Source organism: Sus scrofa, chromosome 10 (genome assembly GCF_000003025.6).
Source record: "Sus scrofa isolate TJ Tabasco breed Duroc chromosome 10, Sscrofa11.1, whole genome shotgun sequence".
Classification (NCBI taxonomy): domain Eukaryota; kingdom Metazoa; phylum Chordata; class Mammalia; order Artiodactyla; family Suidae; genus Sus; species Sus scrofa.
The window spans coordinates 6,221,303-6,240,534 of record NC_010452.4 but is presented as its reverse complement, the minus strand read 5'-3'; the positions used below and the strand labels follow the sequence as shown (position 1 = coordinate 6,240,534).

The 19,232-nt window shown below is 38.2% G+C and overlaps 1 protein-coding gene across 1 annotated transcript in view; it reads left to right on the top strand.

Annotated features, from left to right (window-relative positions):
• USH2A (usherin) overlaps positions 1 to 19,232 on the top strand; it is an 837,143-nt gene that overhangs the window by 422,199 nt on the left and 395,712 nt on the right. The window contains 3 exon segments of the mRNA XM_021064292.1: positions 164 to 323; positions 1,638 to 1,809; positions 8,377 to 8,524. Of these exon segments, the coding sequence (XP_020919951.1) occupies positions 164 to 323; positions 1,638 to 1,809; positions 8,377 to 8,524 (480 nt within the window).

Genomic DNA, 19,232 nt, shown 5'->3' with positions numbered 1-19,232 from the left:
TTTTAAAGGATAAAAGAGTCTATATTTTATTGCTATTGATTTTTATGACTGTTGATTCTTATTTTAAGCTTTAACAGTTCTAAGAAGTAGGAAAGTAGAAGATAAGTGAGGTCCAAATAAAAAATATGATGGTAAATAAATTCTTGTTTCCCTCCCCCCCTAGATTTAGCAGCATTTACACCCCACCAGTTTCGACTCAGTGCCTGTACACGTGTGGGATGTACAAATAGTTCCATGGTCACACTGTCCACAGCACAGCTGCCACCAGAACATGTCGATCCCCCGATTCTGACCATCCTGGATTCTAGAACTATATACGTACAGTAAGTAGAAATGTCACTGTCACACACCGGTTCCTGCAAGAATCCCAGTGAGTTCAATCAAGGGAAAGGTTTGTGACAGAAAATTAATTTTATTGTGATTAAATGCATAGAAGTGATTAGTTCAGTGGTTCTGGGAACCTTTGATTATCACTTGCCAACTTAATTTCCATTTTGTCTTTATGCAATCAGGCTGAGCTACACATGTATGCAGATTCTGTGCAAACTTCAGTAAGGGAAAAACTGACCATTTACATGATGGCCTTGGGTTTTTCGTATGTGAGGCATTATTTGCCATGATTTGGAATAAGAGAGTATAAATATATTTTTTTCTTTTTGAAAAAATAGGATTGTCCTGTTCCCATGCAGGTTAAGTCAGAAAGAAGCTGTCATATATTGGCAAGTTCAGATTATTTTTTATATTAGTGGTTGTTATCCTTTTCCTAATCCATGATTTAATTCACTTCATCCTGAATTAAAACTGAATAGACCTCTCTTCCCACCAAATAATACCTGTTTACATTCATCACTCTTGGTCTCAGTTTGAACTGAATAAATTATGATATTTATTTAAGCTGAAAAACATTGATTCATATCCCATTGTTCTAAGTCTAAACTCTCCTATTGGTTTTCCTGAGCCCACTTTACTGACTTTAAAAGATTTCTCACCACTCTAATTATTTCTCAGTTTCCCAATTTCTGTCTATTCCATGACTTGTCCTGCTCATTCCCACTGACACCTTGTAGCCCTGATCTGGAATATCCTCTACTTTTCCTTCTGCTGACCAAATCCTGTCGATGTATTATGTATCCAATCTAATGTAGCTGGGTGGTGTGTCACCTTAGTCAAGTTCTATTTATCTACTTCAGCCTCCTTCTAGTCCTCACCTATTCTGTATTCTGTACTTGCTTATTAACTCTAGGTTAGATGGCTGCATTTATTTCAAGACAGTTATGACTTAAAAACTAGGTAATTCTCTCCCTCTCATTTCTCAGAAGATCTCAGACATTCTGCTTCTCCCAATTTTTGTTCTGTGGTGCGAGTTCAAAGTCAGGTGCTCACTCATATAATTTTGTATTGTTAGCTAATTGAAATTATACGTAGCTAGAGAGCAGTCACTATGTCATATTTTTATACTATTCAGAATAGAGCTTTAGCAGCTACTTTTTTTTTAAGTGAATCACTTTTGAGCTCTCGGTGTGTTACTTTACATAATAGCATACAACCAAGTTCACACGTATCCTTTAAAAATCCTGCACATTTCAGATTTGACTTGAACGTAAGATGATAATAATGCTATATTTTTCCATTCCCAGGTGGAAACAACCAAGAAAAGTAAATGGAATTCTGGAGCGCTATGTATTATATATTTCAAATCACACGCATGATTTTACCATTTGGGATGTCATCTATAACAGCACAGAACTTTTTCAGGATCACATGCTACGAAACCTCTTCCCTGGTACTAAATATCTCATCAAGCTAGGAGTAAGTTCACTTTACTTTTCTCATTTTCTCTGTCTGTATCCCTTCCCTTGCTGCTTCCCTTTCTTTTGTCTCATCTTCTCTCCATCCTTCACTTAACAACAAAGTCTCACGTATTGTTACTTATGTTGAAAACTCACCTCACATACAAAACAAAAATCCTGCTGATCTGCTACTATGTATTTATTTCATGCTATGCAAAATGACGGAAGAACAAGCTGAATCAGTAGATTTCTCCAAATCTAAAGTGGGATGATCAGAAATTATTTCTTTTTAGTTATTTGCACAATATCATAATCGTCGAGGGCTTTTTGAAAGAAAAAAAAAGTGCTTGGATTATTAAGGTTATTTCCCCTAGAACTGGTATCATTGAGAACAAGGCACAGTGTGAAAATGTAGGTCTTATATCTTTAAATGAAGGTTTAAATGACCCCCAAATAGTCCTGATTATTATTATATTCTGGTTTACATTACACTTCTATCTTGAGAGAAAGTCTCTTAATAAAACCCTGGAATCAACACAGTTCAGGCAGGCAATAGCATTTTTTTTTAATGCAAAATAGCACTTTTCCACAAAGGTCTTTTAAAAGACCTTGATATTACTGTGGAATTTATACTCAGTAGTTCCTTTTGTTTTTTGATGAAATATAATCTTTTTTAAGTTTAATAGCACATCTGAAAATAACTGAATATAAACATGAGATTGTCCCTATTTGTTTTAAACACACTCTTCATTTTATAGCAATACCTATATAAGGATATTTGCTTTGATAAATGCCATAGAAAATATTCTGCTCTTGATTATGAATAAATTTACATTTATGTAGACACTGTGTATGCATTCATTTTACTTAACATGCTCTTGAATGCTCTAAATATTATACCACGAGAAAATAAACTACATTCAACTGTTGCTAACTGTCTGACCTGACACCACAAAACAAGGGCAATCAGACAGTGTTAAGACTCCTGTTCAGCACTGGCTCCATGTGCCTCGGTGTTCAGCACCCAGATGGGTTTGTGAATCAGCAAGTTGATTACTTAGTTTTATTACCCAAGATATAGGAAGTGTATTAACTTCATTTTCAAAAGCTAATAACCAAAGTCCACACTAGTTTCAAGACCGGTCATGTCAAATAAGAAAAAAATCCCTATTGCTTAGAAGCAACTGAAATTAAACAGAAATTATGGTGCTCTGGTTTGTGTTAGAAGGAGGCAGATGATGCGAAGCAAAGTTCTACTTTCAAGGCCATTTTTAGGATGTTCTTTGATGTCCACGAAAATCTATGTGAATCTCCTATATTTTATAAATCTGCAATAGCTTGAGAAATGCTACTAGATTGGGAGTATTTGGGGAGTAGATTAGGAGTTTGCTCTCCTGAGTTTTAGCTCAGATTTTGCCACTCACTGAGTGACCTAAACAAATTCACTTAATTGCACTGAGTCTTATGTTCTTCAAGCCTAAAATCAGGACTTTGAATTAAGTGATTTTGGATGTTTCTTTCAACCCTAAAACTCTGTGATGCTACAAAGGTGACCCCAGACAATATTCCGTGGCGTCCAACAAGACCTGTCAGCCACTGAATAATGTTGATGCAGATGTCATAAAGATGTGGAAGTCTTTGCCCTAACTTTTGTCAGGAAAATAAATTTGTTCATATCGTTTTCGACTTCACTGTATTTATTAGGGCAGAAAATACACCGATATATTTTCAGGAAGTATCCAACTAAAATGTTTTTTGCTTTAACTCTGTTAACCAGTAAATTAAATGAACCAGAACATTTTAGGTTCATCTTGGTTAATTGAGGGATTAGTGTATATTTCACAGTTTCAACATAATAACTGGTTTTCAAGGTCATTAGATTAATAGATGGAGATCAGGTTCTCAGCCAAGTGGTGTTGCCTTTGCAGATAGTCTTAGCATGTGGCCTAAGTGCTGGGAAACAAAACATACAGATAACAAACCTTTAGGCAGGCATTAGAGGGAAATACATAGGAATTGCATATGATTTGCTCCAGACTGGAGCAGGCATGTTATTTCACGTGGCTTCATTTCATGTTTCCTGTAGTTTCATAAATTTCTGAAGGGTAGAAACTGCATCTTTCCAAGTTCTCTCTGTAGAGTTAAGTGTGGTATATGAGAACTGGACTCTCACAAACAATTCTTGAATGAATGAATGAATGAATGAATGAACACGGAGTATATTTATTTCATACAGAATCTCAGACTCCTGATATGAATCAAATAACTTGCTGCAAAATGTCAGAGCCAGGGACCGCGCTGTTCCAAATACATGCTCTTTCTTCTGGGAGAAACAGCATAATGAATGACTCCACTCAGCAAATGGCATTGAGAAGTGTGATAGTTTCTGGTAAAGATAAGAAGTCAGTAAATAATGAAGATAATAAGACAGACAGGTATCAAGATAGGTATGGTTTGATAATATTCATATCACTGCTAGCTGTTTGCTTCTTGATGGATTAAGCAGTATGTTAAGTGCTAAATATATTTCCTGGAAAAGATTATAGGAAATGATGAGCTTTACCTTTAAAAAAAAAAAACTATTTCTGGAGTTTTCATCATGACTCAGTGGTTAATGAACCTGACTATCATCCATGAGAATGCAGGTTCCATCCCTGGTCTCTCTCAGTGGGTTAAGGATCCAGCATTGCTGTGAACTGTGGTGTAAATCGCAGATTCCACTTGGATCCCGCATTGCTGTGGCTGTGGCCTAGGCCAGCAGCTACAGCTTTGATTTGACCCCTAGCCTGGGAACCTCCATGTGCTGTGGGTGCAGCCCTAAAAAGACAAAAAGGCAAAAAATAATAATAATAATTTCTAAATAACACAGTCTTGGTCTTTTTCTTCATACTTGAGAATATGCTGCATTTTTAACATCATGACACCCTACCTAATCTGAAAACAAACTATTGGAAAAGAGAATGCTAGTTTTGGATGTTCTTGACAGTCATGATTTCAAAAATAATTGATATAGTTTTATTAGTTACGCATTTTATTTTACCAATTTTTTTTTTTTTTTTGTCTTTTCTAGGGCCACACCTGAGGCATATGGAGGTTCCCAGGCTAGGGGTCAAATTGGAGCTGTAGCCACCGGCCTACACCAGAGCCACAGCAATGCCAGATCTGAGCCATGTCTGTGACTTACACCACAGCTCATGGCAACACCAGATCCTTAACCCACTGAGCAAGGCCAGGGATTGAACCTGCCCTCATGGTACCTAGTTGGATTCATTAACCACTGTGCCACAACAGGAACTCCTATTGTGACAAAATTGAATCTCCTATTTGGACCAGCTACTCATTGAGGTAGTAGTGTGACTTCTCAATTTAAAAAACAAAAGCAGGAGTTCCCGTCATGGCGCAGCGAAAACGAATCTGACTAGGAACCATGAGGTTGCAGGTTCCATCCCTGGCCTCGCTTAGTGGGTTAAGGACCCGTCATTGCTGTGGCTGTGGTGTAGGTCGTAGATGCGGCTCAGATCTGGCATTGCTATGGCTGTACTGTAGGCCAGCAGTTGTAGCTCTGATTGGACCCCTAGCCTGGGAACCTACATATGCCACTGATGTGGCCCTGAAAAGACAGAAAAAGACAAAAAACAAACAAAAAACAAAAATGAAAACATCGTTGTAATTGATAAAAGCCGTAGGAAATGGGTGGAAACCCCTTATTATTTTAATTGCTCAGAGGCTTTCAAAGACCTTACCATTTCATGAAGACAGCATTGATCCATCCCACTATTTTGTTTTTCCAAAGTAGAATTTTAAACAGCATTCAGTTGCATTCAATGCAGTGGCCTCTGGTGCTGGCAGGCCAAATAAGATACTGATTGGCTCACTTTCATTTAGATGATATCAGTTAGATTAGACCAACCAGAAGCAACTTTAAGAACACTTATTTCCTTATTGAGGGCACTATGATGCTGCACTGCTCACTTAGCACCTCTAGATGCATACAAAAAGAATGTGGAAAAAAAGAACAAAAATAAAATATTTTGCAGGTAATTCTATTGTTTCAGCAGCCCCTTTGTAAATTCAGTTTACAAGAAAATTTCTCTCATAAATGCCTTGGCTTCTTAAGAGGCTTTTTATCAAGCTTGCTAGTTTGGGTCTCTGATGATACAGCCCAACGAACAGTCCTTCCAAACCAGAGGGTGTCTTCATCAATCCCAGAATTCTCTATTCCCAAATTCTCAAAGTGAAATTTAATTCACACTCAGTTTTAATTATATAGTAAATCTATCTATTTATATACATAATTTAAATATATTTATATATAATACATAGTAAATATATATATTTAAATATATGTATAGTACAAGTAGGAGAGAGAAATGGAGAGAGGGAGTATATGTAGTATTTCTTGGGAAGAGTTGGTAGGGAGAAATTCTTAGGCCATGAATAAGAGAAACAAAAGTGACAAATAGACTATTATTAGGATTAAATCCCAGTGTGGTGTGAGTTTCTTAGTAACATGCTGCAACATTTTTCCCTTCCTGAGGGGAAAAAAAAATCTAGGAAAGCAAGTGGACAGGTTTATCTCTCTCTAAGGGCTAGAAAAAATGCTCCTTTGTCCATTTTCCTTTGATAACTCATCTGTCCCACGTGGCTTCTTTCCCAGCTATGGTTTCTGGTGGACTTTTAGTACGTTGGACATGTATTAATTTTTCTGTTTCAGTGTTCAGGGAGTTGTTTCTTGAGCTGACAGCGATATGTCCTAGAGCCTGGAATCACAAGCTCAATTGATTTCTCTTTATTTGGAAAGATTCCGTTTTCAGGAGGAGTCTGGTTTATCTCTTACATAGATATGCACGCGCCACAGCTGAGGCATTAGGGGAAACCCACAGAGGTTAATTAGGTCCCCAATCTTAATGCAATTTCATGCCCAGGCCACAGTTGAACCCATCTGAAACTTGCTTACACTGAGAAATTATTCTGTTGTCTCTTATAATAGGAAGTGAGATGGATCTCTGTGTCTCCTGACCATTTATTGCTACTCGTAACAAAGAGTTTGCAACTATTTGCAACAACTTTACAAATAGTATACTTCAGTATAGGAAAATGTCTTTATGAGTCAGTCAGCTTTCTCCTGTCTTCAGGAAGAAAGAATACCAATGGCTGTCAGTATCAAAAGGTCATTTCTTCAATATCAAACTAAAAAGCAGGCAGGAAGAAATAGAGAGGTATTTCATTTTTTTGCCTTTATTTTTTAATTGAAGTAGAGTTGATTTACAATGTTGTGTTAGTTTCAGGTGTATGGCAGAGTGATTCAGTTATATATGTGTGTACACACACGCACACACATATAAATCTATTCTTTTTAAGATTCTTTTCTACTATAGGTTATTAAAAGATATTTAATACAGTTCTTGTGCTATATAGTAGACCACTGTAAGTTATCTATTTTATTTATAGTAGTGTGTATGTATTGATTTCAGACATTTTTTAATGTTAGTAATATCTACCTTCCATGAAAATGGACTGAATAATTGCCTGCTTTTCACATGGCCCTATGATTTTGCTTCATCTCCTTATTGCTCTTGTTAAAATGTGGTGCTTTTTGGAAAGACTTTTACATTTTATTTTATAAATTACAGCTGTAACTTAAAGAGGTACTGAACAAAAGTTATGTGTCATTATCAAATATCTGTGTTATAGAAAGACATATTTGCCAATATTTACTACAGATGTAGGCTGGAAAAACTAGGTATGTCTCAATTTCCTGGAAAAATACTTAACTGGTAAGTTAGGTAGGGATGATATTTTCTTAATACACTTGAACATTTCTTTTGGAATTATTTGCAGTTTATGATGAAAGTGTTCACAGAAGTTTCTGAATGTCTTTAACATCTTTCTTTCTTTAGTTTCTGGCATTCGTTAGGGAATCAGGGGATTCTGTGATCATTTTAAGTTCGTTGGCTGTGAAATGAAGCTCACTTCTTTTGGCACATGTAAATGAATTGACCCTTTAAGCCATTAAACAGCCACTCAGCAACTGCTCTATTGTTGATTTGTAAGAAATATTGTTTTATTTCATATCACAGTGTGTTATACTTTAAACGTATTGCTCACACTATAATAAACAGAAAGTACTTATATTTTCTGTGCATCTTTTTTCCTCAAGAGATCACTTGTTTTGTCCTGAAGTAGTCTTCAACCTCTAGTATTTTTCTCATGTGTGTATGTGTGTGTGTGTGTGTGTGTGTGTGTGTTGAATTCATCTTAGGAACCTTTGTGTGAGGATAATTTCATTGTGGCTATACATACAGTCAATATATGCCCCATCTTAGGCTCCTACTTGGGATATACATTTTAATTCATACATTCTTACATACTGGGTTATTGTTTAATTATTGGAGGGCTGTCTCATGTCCTAAAAAGCAAACTCATTAAACATCAAACCTCAGTACTGAAACACATTTATTTTGGGGGCCTGAAAGAGCTTTGTTTCAAGAGTCTGAAACTCAAAAGATGAATTCTGTCTCTTCAGTGCTCATCTAAACTTTGTGGACTGAGAGTGAAATGTGCTTTATTTTGCCTCTCTGTCCAGGCTTGCACGGAGGGTGGGTGCACAGTGAGTGAGGCCAGCCAGGCCCTGACTGACGAGGGGGCCCCTGAAGGCGTGCCAGCCCCCAAAGTGCACTCGTATTCACCTCACTCCTTTAACATCTCCTGGACAGAGCCTGCACATCCGAATGGTAAGTGAACTCTTTTAGCCTCAAGTTAAAAAGATGATTAGCAAAGGTAAATTAATATTCTAAATGGCAGCTTATATGTGGTGCTTAATTTTTAATGATCATTTTAGCACATAAAATACCTGAGATAGTATCATTGTCTGTAGTTGGGAGATTGTGGTTTTTAGGTGAACACACAATTTTGGTGGCTCAAAAGTGCTCCCTTTTGATAGTTCTTATGTACTGCATCTCATTGTTTAAATATGTTCCGGAAGAGGTGAAGAGAACAAACCATGATTCCCCACGAATGCCCTTGTGAGAGTGACATTATGTTTTCAATGACTTTCTGGTTGTGACAGTCTGTACTTCTTTCTTAGGGAAGTTGGGAGGTAGGAAGTTCATGCACATATTGTATTTCAAACTGCTTTTGCTTTAATAAGTTTATCTTAAAAGAGACCACTTGGAACTCTCTATTTCTTAATATATTATTTATAAATATTTCAACATGCGGTTTTTAAACAATGCACACATTAAATATATATACATTTACACTTGTTTAACCTAAAATAGATTGTGTATATTTCTAAGTTATATAAAATAATGTGTATATATATGTGTGTGTGTGTGTATATTCTCTTTGCAGAGTTTATAGAGAATTAAGTTAGCCATTTAAGGTTTGCTAAAATCTTATTGTAAAGAATTTAAAATTTCTTGGGTTAGAAATTGCTTTATTCATTTTTTTGGAAATATCTCTAAGGTCCGCATGGCATAGTGTCATTTTCCCACACCACTAGAGCTTACATAATACCAAATTTTATTCTTCTTTAAGACAAATATCAAGAAGGCATTTAGTATCATAGAAACTGTAACTCATTACTGAAAATTGGAATGCCTCTTTTAGCACAGTGAGAAAGAATGAAAGAAAAAAATTATGATTTTATTAGTTTGTCTTATGTTTACTATGATATTATTCCAGTCATCTCACTTTAATTAAACTTTTGGAAAATGCATGAGATATATTTGAGGTAATGGAGAGAGCTCTAATAATTAGGGTGAGAGATGATCTCTGCTCTTGAAGTTACCCCTATACAATTCAAAATTTCCTAATAAAAAAAATAAATGGATTTCTGGAGTTCCTGTCATGGTGCAGCGGAAATGAATCCAGCTAGGAACCATGAGGTTGTGGGTTCGATCCCTGGCCTCCTTCAGTGGGTTACAGATCTGGTGTTACCATGAGCTGTGGTGTAGGCCACAGACATGGCTCGGATCTGGCATTGCTGTGACTGTGGTGTAGGCCAGCAGCTGTAGCTCTGATTCGACCCCTAGCCTGGGAACCTCCATATGCTGTGGGTGCGGCCCTAAAAAGAGAAAGGACAAAAAAAATGGGTTTCTATTTGATGCCTAAATTAAGGAATCAAAAGTCTTGTCATACCTTGTGCCCCACAGAGAAATCTAGTCCATAGGTAGCAATGAAAATGTTCATGATTTATTCTGATTGGCTTACTCTTAAATGCTAGTACAGGATTTGTATAGTAGAATATTTTTTTAAATCCCAGTTGGTAGGTGTAACTACAGTTGCACCCAGAATCCTAGGTTGATCAGAGAAATACTTGCTACACTTCGGAGAATCTTTATCTATTATCTGTTATATACTTACAAGCAGTTCTAAGATATATTCATTGGGTAATAAGAATTTGGAAGAGTTAGAAGAATGGTGTTGGCATGTTCATTTATTTTAAAGTCTGTATTTAATCACAGCAGAATTTTCAGAATTTGTCTTGTGAGGCAATGATTAGACATTTTTTAAGTAATATTTTTCACCTTAAGAAAAATTCTGATTTTCACTACTTCTCTCTTCACTTTCCCCCAAATTTCCAGTGTTTGGTTTCCATTGTCCATTGTCTAGAGAAAGATAATTGATTGTCTGAAAACATCATGGAAAAGTTCATCCATTTTCAAAGCCCCACACTTCCCCCTAAAATCCCAGATGATAAATTCCAAATTCCTTAGTCAGGCATTCAAGTTGCCCCCAGCTTGTGACTTGACCTGCATTGACATAGCCTTGCAACACATTTTCCCTTCTAGCCACTATGAATCCTTATGGCTTGGGGTAGGGGTGGAAGACATGGATCTGGCGTCAAAGAGGCCCAGAATCAAATCTTATCTCCAATGAGTAGTAATTGTGTTCCTTTGGAAAAGTTACTGCATTCCATGAACCCCAATTTCCTTGGATTATAAAATAGGACCCTACCATCTCTCTCCCTTTACCTGTAAAACTCTAACTCACTCCTCAGGGCTAAGTATAGACCTCTTGTATAATGAAATCATTCCACTCTTCCTTGCTTGTAAGTCAAGATTTCGCTCTTCTCTTGACCGTATGTCCTCTTCCTGTTCCCTTATCATGACACGCACTGCATTCCTCCATGGCTCCAGCTTATCTGGGTACATGTCCAACATGCCCACCAGATGATAAGAACCAACCATCACTTATTCTTTCTCTTTCCCTTCCCAGAGCCTAACACAGTGGAGTACTTTCTGTCATTACTTGTAATACTTGGTTCATGTAGTTACTTCCTGTGAAAATTTCATTCTATCAGTGGCATGTATGCTATAGCATCGTGGCTCTCTGATGGTAACCAGTAGACAGGAGAGGAGCAGTTACGGGCCAGATCCTGAAATACATTCATTTGAAATGTATTTGCTCCTGAAATAGATGTATTTAGCTGTGTGGGGGTCTGGGATGAGGTTTTCTTTGAGGAGTTTAGATTTTGCATTTGGGTTCAGAATTTTTTTCATTTTTCTCTTCTGGAGGATGCCTTGGTCAGATTTAATGGAACTTGGCCCTATTACAGGATTTAAGCTGCATGGTGGTTGCTTTCTAATTTCTGAATATGCTGCAGAAGAATAATACCACTGGAAAGAAAAAGAGATGGCAGCCTTATGGTACTAAAGAAAGCCTTTCCCACGATTTTAAATCATGTTTCTCAAACATATCTGATTGTGAGAACCATCTTGGAGGCACTAATTGCAGGAAAATTCTAGTGGCCCAGCAAAGACCTGAATAATCAGAATGTCCCATTGATTGGTTTTCGTCACATGCTGATGAGCATTAAATACAGCCTTGCAGGTGAGACTGTCTTCCTTAACTCCTTCAGGAGGCCACCACTTGGATTTCTCTTGCATTTTAAACTCAGCCTGTCCAAGTTGTTTCTCCCCCTCTGCCGGCCCTTTCCCCTCTCACTGATTAGAACTGCCTTGCCATACTGGCCAGAAATCTGGGAGGCACTTGAATTCTTGCTCACCCTTGACTTTTAACTGTACTCCTCTGATGAAGGCCACAAATGTTTCTTGCCTGGATAGCTTCTAGAGCCTCCTCATGCCCCACGAGAAATGAATTTGTTCATCACCATATATTTTCGCTGACCTTTGATGGCCATCATTCTGATGATACCAAGGAGAATTTGCCCAGTGCTTGAGCTTAAGGGATCAGAGTTCCTTTGGAGAAATAGCTGTGTAAAGAAATAGTCACAGGGTAGGTGTCTATAGGGTGCCAAGTGTATGGAGAAAAAATAGGCTGTGGATGTAGGAGTGCCTTCCCTCTGGGTCTTCATTAAGGTGTAACAGGTGTAGCAGGTCCAGAGATAAACAGATACACATTTAGACTATCGTATTCCATGCCAGGCACTGGTTGTCTGGTTTTGCGCACTCTAGGCTCCAAAATCTTAACTCTTTTAGTCAGTTATATAAATAATAGATTATTTCATTATTTCGTGTTTATTGCTTTACAAACATGAAAAAATGTCAAGAAACAGTAAACCCATTTTCTGTCATAAGAAAGATTTCCAACTACATGCCTATATGTGACAAAATATGAAAAGAATGTTGTCATATAAATGTCTAATTGTTGCCTATCAAGCAATTGGTAACCTTCTCTTTGGGTTAGGAAGCAGACTTTCTGCTTTCTAACTGATTCTGATTTCAGTAATCACCTCCTACTCATTAAAGTCTGGTGATAATCTTACCCAGGGACTAGGAGAAGGGCCTCCTGCTTTCTAGGTTCCCTTCTCTTCTTTGCCCGCCAACCCGCTCCAGCTCCACTGCTTATCCTGGGGCGCTTCTTCTGTGCTTCAAGACATGCTTCACATGCTCAGAAAATTTTTCCTGTTCTGGCATCTTTTGTTTCAGCAGCTGTACCAGCAGCTCTCAGAATAGAGCCCGACACATAATCAGTGCTCAATGAAAAAAATGTGTTATCAGTATCAAAATAAAAAAATACAGAAAATAACAAGTGCTGGCGAGGACTTCGAGAAATTAAAACCCTTATGCCCTGTTGGTGGGGATGCACAATGGTGCAGATGTTATGAGAAACAGTATGGGAAAATCTTCAAAATATTAAAAATAGTATTGCTATATAATCCAGCAATCTCATTTCTGGGTACTTATCCAAAATACTTGAAAACAGGATCTTGAAGAGGTATTTGTACACCCATGTTCATTGCAGACTTATTCACAATAGTCAAGAGATGGAAGCCACCCAAATGTCCATGAAGAAACGAATGATAAAAAATGTGATGCGTGTGTGTGTACATACACAAAATGGAATGTTATTCCACCTTTAATAAAAAAGGTGTGTCACACAACAACATGGATGAACCTTGAGAACATTATGCTGAGTAAAAGAAATCAGTCGCAAAAAGACAAACACTGCATGATTCCATTTATATGAGGTATCTAAAGTAATCAAACACATGGAGACAGAAAGTCCAAGGTGGTTATCAGGGGCTGGGGGTTGGGTGGGAGAGGGGAACAAGAAGTGCTGTTTAGTGGATATAATGTTTCAGTTTTGCAAGATGAGAAAGTTCTAGAGATATCACGCAACCATGTGTCTATAGTGAAGGCTACTGTACTATACATTAAAATGGTTAAGATGGTAAATGTTATGCTACATGTTTTCCACTACAACAACAAAAAAATGATTTAAGGAAGATGTAGTAAAATGTAATCAATTTTAAAACCGGGGGGGGGGAAAGTCAAGATTAAGGACTGGGTCCGTTTAAAACAAAATTTTAATTCATAATCACATAAAATCTGTGTATAAAATTACATTCATTAAGTAAGAATACAATTTGTCTTATTGTACAACTTCCTTTTCTCACTTAACAATATGGTGGAAATGGCTTTCCATGGCAGTTAAGTATAGCTTAACATCATTCTTTTGAAAGGCATGTAGAATCCCACTGAATGAAACCACAGCTTATGTGGCCCATCTTTCTACTGATGGACATTTAATTTTCCATGATTTTGCTATCATAAAGAATTCTGCTTGCTATGAACTACCTTCGTCTGCCAAGTTAAGCATTAAGTACTGGATCATTATCACTTGATTCACACCTAAGGCTTTGCTTCCTTCAAACATGTCCTGCTTAATTCTGGTCCCTTGCTTCACGTACCTGTGAAAATGATGGCGTGACACCTCAGCTCTGATTCTCAACTCAGGGCCCTCTGCATCCAAGTTCCCTCTGGCAAAGGTGTTCTTTGCAGGCTGTGATCTCAGGCAGGATTTTAAAACCTCTGAAAAGAATTACTTGTAGTTCTGAGGTGGCTAAGAACCCATTATTCTGTAGGACTTTGACTCTTCCTTTGTAATAACATTAGCCGCCAATGAGAAGTAGCACAAAGGATTAGTGTCCAGGAAATGTGTGACTTGCATTGTGTAGATTACAACTGCATAATTAGAATAGGCTTTAGAGAGCTTCCAAATTCTCAGGAGCCTTATCTCCTTTCAGAAGCTTTGGCCTCAGAATCTGGAAATATGTTTATTCCTCCCCACTTGAGGTCTACCTTGCTAAAATCAGCATAGATATCTGACTGTACCAAACTTCATCCTCATTGTCTAGCATAGCATTTAGTAATGTTTTCAACTGATTAGAATATTTATATTTTTAACATACTGACTAAAATATAAAATATGAAATTCTTATCCTTTATTAATACTTGGGATTTCTTGTAGCTCTCCACTATCTGTACCTAAGTCAGTGGACCCCAAATCATTTCCCTGTTAGACAGTGACCCACATGGGGGCAGGGATTCTGTATCTTCTGTGTGCCTGGTTCACTCTTCTAGTCCCAGCGCTTGGAAGGGTACCAGTCATGGTGGAGATGGGTACTGGAAAGCTGGTGCATGGACTGATGTTTACTGATGCCACGGACAATCATCAAATGATAATTGTGTTGCTGTGAGAAGCATTAAGCACATGCAATCATATGTTACTCACAAATGCACGTTTACAGAACACCTTATAATGAGGTAATAGAGGTGAGATGATTTCAAAGGCAGGGGAAAGGCATTTCCCTCTTGGCCCACTGAGGGCTCAAAATACAAGCTTAAAGACCCAGTCATTTGGCATAAGTTTCCTCCACCTGTTAAATGCATAGATGTTCTGAAGAGAGACAGCACACTAAGTGGAATCCGCTTTGCATGCCTCAGTGTGAAAGGCTATGTTGTTAAGGCCAGCAAGATTTGCTAATGTTAAGATGGGCATAGAAAGAGGAGGGCCTGAGATCTGAACACCCATTAGCCTAGAGTCCCAGGATCTCCTTGAGAAAAGAAAGAGTGCTCGAGGAGCCAATGGAAACATTTTCCTAATGCAGCCTTTGGGGTTGACCCAGCTTTGTAAAAATTGATATGTGGATATGTATCAAGGAAGAGGCAGTAATTTACAGAAGAATAGAAAAGTTTTAGGAGGTTCATGATTTTTGCAGACTTATGCATAGTACCATAAAGACAGTAGAACATTATGGAAAGAATATTTAGCTCAATTTTTTGAGCCTATCGATTATTTCAGAAATGTGCGGTAAAGACACCAGTTAATTGTAGGCATTTGTACACACTCTGTATAGGCTGTCCTTCACATTAAGAAAGGAGAGAGAGAAATAACTGTTTGAATGTATGCACCCGAGGTGTATGTGTAAATACTGATCAGGTGCTCTCCCCATGCAAAGAAATAAGTCTTTGATTTTCTGACAGCATAAATGACAGTAGTAGTAATAGCTACAGTTTATAACTATGTGCCAGGTACTTTAATTCTCATAACTAGTTCATGAAATAGGTGTTATTATTCCAACATCCAGGTGTGGAAAGTCAAATTTATATGTATTAAGCAATTTAATTACTCTAGGCAAGACAGCTAGTCGAGTAGGAGTGTAATACAAAATACCGTGTGAATGACTCCAAAATGCATGATTTTTTTCATATGACTCTTCTGCCTCTTCTTTTTGCAGAAGTGCTCATGGTATAGGATTTCATCTAGCCACGTGGGGCGGAAAAAAGAGGATTTTTTTGAAGATATTCTGACTGGTTCAGTATCTCATTCTCAGTGCCAGTGTTCAAAATTTCTAAGCTCTCTGTCCTAATTTTTTACTCTGGTTTTAGAGGAAGAACCTTTTTTTTTTTTAAACTTTGTGTTTAGAAATAACTTGATTTTTAAAACAGTCAAAACAGGAAGCTACCTTCTTTCCTGGAAATGCTCAGATTTAACAGAAGAACCAAATTATAGAATTGGGTGAGCCACTTAGGAAAACGGCCTGACAGTTTTGAGCAAACCTTTGTGTAACTTTTATGAAACACCTCCAATCAGTTTGTCAGGTAGAATTTCCCCAGCACAGTCTTTTTTAGGATTCCGTTGATTCCATTTTTAGGAGAGCATCACAGTAATAAGGCATTCTCCCACGTTGGGAAAGCTGCGCTCTCTTTTCCTTTTTAATTGAAGGATCAAATATTCACACAGGGAGATATCTGCCACATTCAATTATGATCCGGACCTGAGGGGAAACCTCAGCTGATATTCATGTTGCCACGCTGCACTGGAAACAAACAAACAAATATGTTTGGAGCTTCTATATTCACTAGGCATGTTATTTTTATGACACACTAAAGCATTGTTGTTTAATTCGTACAGTAAACAGAGTTCTGCAGTGTCAATACATATACCTTGTATTAAATTTACATCGTATTGTACTTGTATTGAATTTCCTTGGTTATATATGACAACCTATTGGGCATCTCGGGAAATACAATTTGACATCACATGATGAAGAGGCACAAAGATAGGTATCCCAGTGGATGGGCTTTATGGACGATTATGCTTCAACTTCCCTGTGAAAATTAAACACCTTAAAAATTCTACCATTATGGAAGGAGAAAGGTGATAAACTTTAAACTGCTTCTGATAGAGAGCCAGTGGGACTTAAGTATCCATTTTGTGGATTATCCACTGAAGAAGTGAATTTGTAGAACTGGAGTAAATAACCTGATCCCCTTAGCACATAGCAAATCTTGTTTTATTTTCTTATGGCTATATTACTGATGATTAGCACAAGAGAAAGGCATGAAAAATACAGTGCAGGGCAATACAATAAGATCATTCTCTGTAAATTTTTTTTGTGTTGGCTATTTTTCATTTGCCTCTCTAGAAATCTCTCTCTACTCTCCCCACACAGCCTTGGATCCTACGAGGCTAACCTTTAGTCACAGCATCCATGGGCTTCCTTTTTCTCTGGCTTTTATTATTATTAGTATTCTTTTTTTCTTTTCTTTCTTTTTTAAAATTGTTTTCATGTTTTGGTTCGTCCCTAGGCAGCAGCAGGGACAAGAAACGAGAGGGTTGGAGGAGAATGGAGTCTCAGGACTTTCTGCCAGGCTCTGGGCCCCAGGACTGCCTTCCTCCCCGCAAAGCTGCAGCTCCCATCATCCAGTGGCCCCACCTGTAACTCCCGTGCTTGGCTTTAACTCTACCCATATCTTTGTAAATAGTCTCTTCACCAAACTACCCTCTCTTGTCCATTTCAGTTCCCATTAGCTTCCTACTGAGCCCCTGACTGAAGCCTAAATCTAATTTTATCCACACTTAAGTCACAGAATTCCAGGGTCTGGATGTATAGCCAATATAAAACACTTTCCTGGAAGTTCCCCTAAATCTAATTTTATCCACACTTAAGTCACAGAATTCCAGGGTCTGGATGTATAGCCAATATAAAACACTTTCCTGGAAGTTCCCCTTGTGGCTCGGTGGGAACAAACCGAACTAGCATCCATGAGGATGCGGGTTCAGTCCCTGCCCTTGCTCAATGGGTTATGGATCTGGCATTGCCGTGAGCTGTGGTGTATGTTGCAAACACAGCTCAGACCTGACATTGCTGTGGCTCTGGCATAGGCTGGCAGCTTTAGCTCCTATTCAAATCCTAGCCTGGGAACCTCCATGTGCTGCAGGTTTGGCCCCAAAACCAAAAACACAGCAAAACAAAAAAATGCCTTCCTTCGTTCTGAGACTGGCAAAAATAAATAAACAAATGAAAATTCTATTTTGTGACCTTAAAAAAGCCAGTAAGGCGAGCTGTGCCCAAAAGCTGTAGATACAGGTTGTTTATCTAATAACTCTGTGACATTAATTTTTCAATAGTAATCAGCATATTGATATCTCATGAAAACTTTCAAGTTATTATCATAGAAGCTTTGTTATCAGTAATCATATAATGGTTTATGAAATTCTGCCTCTTGATAAAGTCGCTCTGAGTGCAAGGTCAATTCTATAGATCCATGTCTCCAAGAAGCCTTTTCACTAACTTACCCGGTGAGGCTGGCATCACCTTCTCTCCCTCACCCCCTATGTTGTCTTCTATTCCATCTAATTCTCCTCTGATCCACTCTACACCCAAATAATGCACTTTGCTCTCTTCTCTCTTAGCTTGAAAGTTTGCTAAGGGCAGGGACCAGGACTGTTTTGATTGTTTCTGTGTTCCCAGCAGGAAACACAATGCCTGGCACATAGTAGGTCCTCCCTAAATATCTATCCACCAAATCCACTAACTCCAATAGATTTCTTTCAAAACATTATTTTATAGTATTTAGTAAGTACCTGTTTTTTGACACCGCACTCTTTAGAGTTGGTTGGGGTGGAAGGGTGGGGGATCTTCCATAAAGAGCACATGCGGAAAAGAAACTGCTAGATGATGACACACAGCATCACCTTGCAGGACCCGGAAGGAATAGAGACCTGTCTCAAATGTGTTTTTGAGATGTGCAAATTACTTTTTACAAGAGACACAGTTTGCGACATAGATCAGGGTAGAGGGAGACAGTCTAAGGCAAGATTCCTGCGGCAAACTGGACTTGGACTTAACCTGGAAAAGGGACAGCTCTAGGCTCGTGCCTTCCACGTGCATAACGCAGGATCCCTAAGGGGCTTTCATATGTGCTCACTCATGTGATTCTCACGTTAACTCAGTCAGGCCATCAGGGCAGGGAGTAGTGCCCCAATTTTATCAGTGAGGAAATAAAAGCTTGGGAAATTGAGCTTCCTGGCCAAGTTTTAAGTCTGTGTAGTCGCAAGAGAATGGCTGTGTGTGGTGCAAGGAAGAGCTGTGATGGGGGGCCACCAGGTGGGGAGCCTTCGACCGGCCCCCTGATTTTAAGTCTCTTGCTTGCCTTGTCTATACCACATTGAAGAGAGTACCCATAACACAGTAGGTGCTCAGTAACCACTGTGCCAATTGAACAAATAATCATTTACATGTATGGGCATAAGATAGACATTTAAAAATAATTCGTCATAAATGTATACTGTTTGGCACCTCGGGTTTTTTTCTCCTCTGAAGTAGATGGGTTTCATGTCAGCATATACAACTCTCCATCATTTTTTCTAAAAGTCACTGAATGAAACCACACCTCTGTCCCA